At 33.8% G+C, this 6,819-nt stretch overlaps 1 protein-coding gene across 1 annotated transcript; it reads left to right on the forward strand.

Moving 5' to 3' along the window:
* The first annotated feature begins 2,801 nt into the window (after nucleotides 1-2,801).
* LOC108327045 (teosinte glume architecture 1) lies at nucleotides 2,802-6,114 on the forward strand. The gene is made up of 4 exons (XM_017560724.2): nucleotides 2,802-2,916; nucleotides 3,332-3,757; nucleotides 3,877-4,013; nucleotides 5,282-6,114. Exons 2-4 carry the CDS (start codon nucleotides 3,399-3,401, stop codon nucleotides 5,875-5,877), a joined length of 1,092 nt encoding a protein of 363 aa, XP_017416213.2. The 5' UTR covers nucleotides 2,802-2,916; nucleotides 3,332-3,398; the 3' UTR covers nucleotides 5,878-6,114.
* The last annotated feature ends 705 nt before the right edge of the window (nucleotides 6,115-6,819 follow it).

Raw genomic sequence — 6,819 nt, forward strand, 5'->3', positions numbered from 1 at the left:
ATAACTCAATCTATATAGTGAAGTGACTTTCAATCTTAGGTTGATTGAAAGAGACTAGATGTAGGCATTGAGGCTGAACTAGTATAAAAATCTTGGAGTTTGTCTTTCTATCCCTTATCACCTTTATTGTATTACAATCTTTATTTGTTTGTGTTTTAAGAAAAGGTTAAAGATTTTACAAGGTTTTGAAAAGAACAATTTTTTATACAAAACCAATTCACCTCCCGCCTCTTGTTTGGGAAATAAGGTCTATCCATTTCTACACAAGGCCCAAAATAAAATCAATACTATTAGGCCTAAAATAAAAAGCCCAAAATAAACCTACACTACTAGGCCCAAAACTATTATACTCTATGATGGCCCAAAAATAGAAGAGCTTGACTTCACCTTCCATGGTTGACTCTTCTTGGATTTGCTTAGTCATGCTTCTTGTGATTGGACCTTTGGCTAAGGTTTGTAATCAGCATAGGTGAAAGGAAAAAGTAAACTATAGAAATGGGTTTATGACTTTTCACAAAAATTTATCCCTAGAAAGAAAATTGCTTCGGTTATTTTAATAATTGAAGCAATAACATCTCTATGTCATTAGTTTTAGTAATAATCGATGCCTAAAGCTTGAAAAGAAATAAAAACTTAAAATATTCAATAACAATTTTGAGATTTGGATCAAACTTTTGGCTTCGGTTCTGCATAAAATCAAAGCATAAATTCTCTGTGATATCGGTTCTAAAAACAACCAATGACATAGAGATTGTTTATACAAGTAATAAATTAGAATTTTCAGTTTTAAAGGATCGTTATAGCAGTTTCGTAAATAACCGAAGGCATGGGCCTTATTTTAGAGAGGTGTTAGTTTTGGAAGATCCTATGACAACAGTCTTCTAAATAATCGAAGATATATGTCTTATTCAGTGAGAAAATAATTTAAAATATAAGTTTTTTGAAAATTTTTTATGACCCGACATCCCATTAGGCTTCAGTTATTTTTGAACCGATGCAAAAAGATATATATGGTTTCGATTGTTTAGTGAACTGATGCCTATATGTTTGCAAAATTTACAAAAGTGTCATTGTGTCATTTTATGTTGCGGTTTCATCAAAATCGAAGTTTATTAAGCGTTTTAGGAGTCTAATTCTATACTAATGTAAGGACCAAAGAAAATTTCATATAAATGTTTTAAATTATCTAATAAAATAAAATTATTTTAATAATTTAAAATTAAAATGAAAAAGTGAATATAAAAACAAAAATGGAACAAAAATATAAATCTTCATACTTATCTCTATTTTTATATTAAATTTTAAAAATAAAAAAATTGTCCATATTTATACTCATATCATACGATGATTTGAATTAAAATGAAAATAAATTTAAATAATGCGTGCAATTCATTTGTTATCTTATATACAATGTTCATGTTATGTTAATTTCATTTTCATTATTTATTTAAGATAAAGAAAACCTTAAAGGAGATTGCATAAGAAGAAAGTGGGAATCAATAATAATTCGTCATCTTAAACCAGCACCAAAACCAAAAGTTATACCAATTAACCAATCCCTAAAGTGTGGAGAATATGCCCTAATCATTTCTAATGAACTAAAACATTGTTGTTTTTTCACCTACGCTTCTTCCTTGGAAAAAATAACTTGAGCCTGTTCAAGTCCAATTCTACCCACAAAAACCAAAACCAACAACTCAACTCCCAATTCTATGTGTTTGTCTCTCTCTCTCTCTCCATTTGTCATTCTTACTTTTTCATTTGTTACTATTGCTTATTATCTGGAAAGTTGCATGTACAGTCCAAAGTTGCAGTCACTTTCTCCACCTTACTGTATTTCCATTTGCCCACAACCATTATTCATTCTAGATACATTATTTTTAGGAGTGTTAACTCATCGTGTCATCATCAATTAAAATTTAGAAAGTTTTAAAACCAGAACAAGAACCTTATTTAATTAAAAGTGAAATCCATCATCTGTATGTTTTCTAATAAATCATAATTAATAATAAATCGAAAGCACCATACAAAAGGGTGTTATTATATTGCAAACATAGAACAAAAAGAAATAGACATGTGATTTTGTTTTTGACATATGGTATATTTGAAGTTTTACTAGTCACTTTAGGATGAGACAAATATGAAGTATTTTGTAACTTGGGCTTCATTCCTTCTTCTAGATTTTGTTAAAAAGGTTTATTACTATTATTATTACCTTGAAAGGTTTATTTAATATATTGGGAGGCCTATTTTGAAATTTTTTCATTAGGTCCTTAAACTAATGTTTTAATTATTTCTCAAATTTTTACAATGTTTTATGATTAGATCTGCTAGTGAAATCGCCTTAATTTACTGACAATTTAAACCACTATAAACTAATTTCAAAAACGCAATTATAAAATTTTTACAAAATCAAATAAATGGTTGCAATTTTTTAATTTAAAGACCTCGTTAAATTATTCAAAATATTCGAGATTTAAGGATGAATTAAACCAAACTTTAACTAATATGTGAGTTAAATTCGTTTATTAGTGTCAAATTTCTATAAATAAAAGAAGTAAAGTTTTTTTATCGTTACTTTAACGAAGAATGACCTAAAAAAGAAAGTCAAAAATGAAAGACCAGTGAAACTTACAGGTAAGAAAACAACAGGAAAACAAAGGGAAAGAAAAAGAACAGTGTTTTGCATAATTTTTTGTTGAGTAAAGGTAATTGCTTCCAATTGATCCAGATTGTGTCCCCTACTCCACATCTAGAGCTCATTGAATTGGAGTTGGTGAGCCACTTTTTCACTCCAAGTTTTTTCTCTTCTCAGAGACAAAAACACGACATGTGTCTTGCACCTTCTGTGCCCATTTTCTTGGAGGCCTATCTGCAGCTTTGAGAATTTAAGGGGTTTAAGATTTGCATAACTATGTGAGTTTGGTGAAGTTTCTCTCTGCGTTTATTTTTAAATGTGAAAGCTTTGTGTGTTATTTTTATATTCTCTCACAGAAAACAACAAAAGTCCTTGAATTGACATTAATTTCTTTTCAACCCCTTTGAGGGTCAAGTTGCATTTGAGGTTGAGGTGACGTTCATGTCTATAGTCTTTCAGAATATCTTCCAATATCCATCTCTTTTTATTTTTTCTTTCAATTTTTTGCAATCTTTTCAGTTAATGCATTGATTCTTTTGGCTTCCTCTGGGAACCCAATTCTGATTTCCATCTTGGTGTCGTTGATTGACCCATTTATCCTGCTTTGGTTCCTAAGTCAAAGTCTTCTTCAGCTTGTGGTGATAACACAAGGGGATTCAAGTTCTGATTCCTGTGTGAGTGAGTGCCTTACAGGTTTGGCTTTGGCATCTTAAAAGGGACATAAAGCATCATAGTTTGTGGGAGCAACTAACTGTTGGTTATGGATTGGGACGGGAAAGAGTTTGCCTGGGATCCACGTGGGCTGGAGCTGGCTAATGGTGAAGGACAGAGGAATGAAGCTGCTTCAGTGGATTTGAGGCTTAGTGAGGAAAAATCACTCCCGGATGTTGCTAAGGACCCTAGAGACTCAAAAACTGTTTCTTCACCATCTGGGTCATCAAAAAGATCCCGCCTTCAGAATGGATCACAGAATATGTGTTGTTCTGTTGATGGATGCACCTCTGACCTCAGTGATTGCAGAGAGTATCATAGGCGCCATAGGGTCTGTGAAAAGCACTCCAAGACCCCAGTTGTGTTGGTGGGGGGCAAACAACAACGGTTCTGCCAGCAATGCAGCAGGTATGGTTCGGAGTTTGGTTATGTGGGAGTTGGAGATTTAGGGATTGGAATTTGTCCCCTTCTGTCGTTTGGTTTGATGTGTTTTGTAACATTGGGTGTTGCCAATTGTTGTTGTGTAGGTTTCACTCACTTGGGGAGTTTGATGAGGTTAAGAGGAGTTGTAGGAAAAGGCTTGATGGGCATAACAGGCGCAGGAGGAAACCTCAGCCTCCCTCTCTTTTCATGGCTGCTGAGAAATTCATGTACAATTACAAAGGTTTGTGCCAATATGGCCTTATGTATATCATTGTCAAATTGATCTCAGTTGTGTGATTGAATTGGAGTAAGTGTAAAAGGGTAAGCCCCCAATTGAAAAGAAACAACAAAACCCTCCTGCCACCAAACTATAACCCTTTAGTTTTAAGCTGCTTAGTGCTGTGAACCTTTGTGAAAATGGAATTAGAACATTGCTTAAGGTTATTTTACTCTGAATTAGATTATTCTAAGCCAATACTATTTGGATGTTGTCATGATAAAGCTAAGTGATTATCAATCTTTGACTTTTACTAGAAACTTAGTGTTGGAACATGACATTTAGATCATACATGGTTCCCATGGAGTTCAATTGTTCGTTAAGTTTGTTGGTGGAAAAAAAAGAAGTAGAAGAGGATTTCTATTTCTTGAAACTCTTATGAGAGCAGAGACCTTTGCTTATGCTATAGTTACCTGTAGGCTGTCGGTCTATTTATTCAATGTTTTGAGCTATACTTTGAAAACTAAATGCAATGTGCATAACATTTCATAAAACAATAAGTCACTCCTAATTCCGTTGTCATGAATACATAACCCTTTTATTTTTAATTAAAGAAAAGAAAAGGCCTCAAAAGCATTATTTAAGGAATTACAAGTAGAAATGTATAATGAGAAATTGTAATATTTGATGTTATAAAGCAAGTAGGAGGATTAGCAGAAGAATATTGTAGGAAGATATAGAATTGAACAAAGCTAAGGTTTGAAGTTAGAACCTATGACTTCATGCAAATTACCTAAACTTGCTAGGCCAACCCAAGCGAGTTACCAAAAGTGCCTATATAAATGCATTTAAATTTTGTCCTTCAGAATTATTCGTCATTGCTTCCTTAGTTAGTGCATTGTGAGTACTTCTTAAGGAGACACTTAGTAAGTTAAAAAAAGTGTTATTCTCCTCCTGTCTTGGAAAGAAATTATTAAATGAAAATGTAAATGGATTCATTTTGGAAGTATAAGACCAAGTCAATATTTACCATACAGTGGAAGTGAAGTAGAAGGATATAAACTTAAATCACTGGTTTTAGACTAATATTACAGATACAAAAGTGAAAATCATCTATTACATCTGAAATACAGAATTCATTTACTTCCTTTCTTTGATGTTAACAAAACTTGTTAACCTATTCTTAACAGTTTCATGTCATTTTTTTCATTAACAACAGTTTCTTGTCATTATTTCCCATCTTCCACTAGTGTAATTAATGTGAACTTTTGCACTGCCTTTCTGCAACTTAGGACCTAGAATCCTGCATTTTGGAAGCCCGGAGACATATGTCAACCCTATTATGAGGAGTATGTGGTCTGCCACTGCAAAAACTGGAGCTGAATCTGGTTATGATCCACCTCGACTGTTATACAGAATTGACAAGCACAAGCAAGACAAGGGACATCCTCTGTGGCAAGAAAATGACCCTATTGTAAGCAATGCTAATGGAGCAATACTTGGAGCTCCCATTTGTCAACCTATTCATGGCACCATCACCCCATCAACCGGTGGAAAGAGCAGCCGAAAGCACTCTTCAGATGCAAAACCTGGATCCTTTGACTCAGGTTGTGCTCTCTATCTTCTGTCAACACTTCAATCACAAAGTCCAGAGTCGAGTATGGTACAATCTAGCATCACATGTCCAATGCAATCTCCATCAGGATCTGTGCATTTTGATACTGTCAATGAATATGCATACTCAGAAACGGAAAAAGATAAGCCTAGTGGTCAAGTATTGGTTCTTGATAACACAACCAACCTTCATTACAATGGAATGCTGCAAATGGGGTTAGATGGTTTGGTTGAAAATGACGACCCGCTTACACTTCCCTTCTTGTGGGAGTAGGTAGCTAAATGGTTATGTCTTTTGGGAAATTTATGGATTCAAAACCTTGTCTGTGTGTACTCCAATGCTTAAAGCTTGAACTTGTTGAAGCTTTCAATAAGGGTCCTTTGATGCTGTCAATCTAGTTGTGGTTTTGCACAATTGATTGTGCTGCGAGGATGAAATGGATTGTATGCCGTTGTCTATTTTCTTTCATTTGTCATGAGATCAGTTTGAACAGTTCTTGAGTTTTTTTCATTGATGGAAGATTTCAATTTTTATTGAGATTTTGATTCATGATAGATAACTAACCCCTTTGATATACTAAAAAACAATCAAGATGGAATGCAATTGTGTATAACTTTGTATTAAGCATAGCTTGGTGATTATTGACCACATGAAGTAATGTGCACGACAAAATCAACGAAGTTGGAGTAGGGTACCCCCTTTTTTGATTTGGGTGGATGAAAGGTGGCAATGGTGTCCACTTTTAGAAAGAAATCAGAACCAAATGGGCATTCAGATGGCCTTTGCATCATTAAATGATGGGGTTTAAAGAAAAGTTAGTGGTAACACTGTATATCCAATAGCTCTGGTGTTTTAAATTAGGAAAACAATTCCAACACTGTCTCTCCGAAGTGCCTTTGAATCATCCTACATTATTCTTTGAAGTCACTCTAAATATTTTCCCAGTATGTGTTATTTTTCATTTATGGGTCTGGAATGCTGCAAGCTAGGAGAGGGACCAACAGCTAGAAAATTGTTCATTTGACATCTTTCACTCTCATGGCTGTCAAAACTGTAACGTTTCATTTTGCATCACATATGTGGCCAGCAATCATTGTTGCCGAGAGCAGGATCTACATTATCTGTTGTAGTTTTCAGGAATATAGAATATAATTAATTGGTTGTTGTCTAAGATAGAAAAATATCATTATAAATTGTAACACTAGGATTATTTAA

Source organism: Vigna angularis, chromosome 2, assembly GCF_016808095.1.
Source record: "Vigna angularis cultivar LongXiaoDou No.4 chromosome 2, ASM1680809v1, whole genome shotgun sequence".
NCBI classification, from domain to species: Eukaryota; Viridiplantae; Streptophyta; class Magnoliopsida; order Fabales; family Fabaceae; genus Vigna; species Vigna angularis.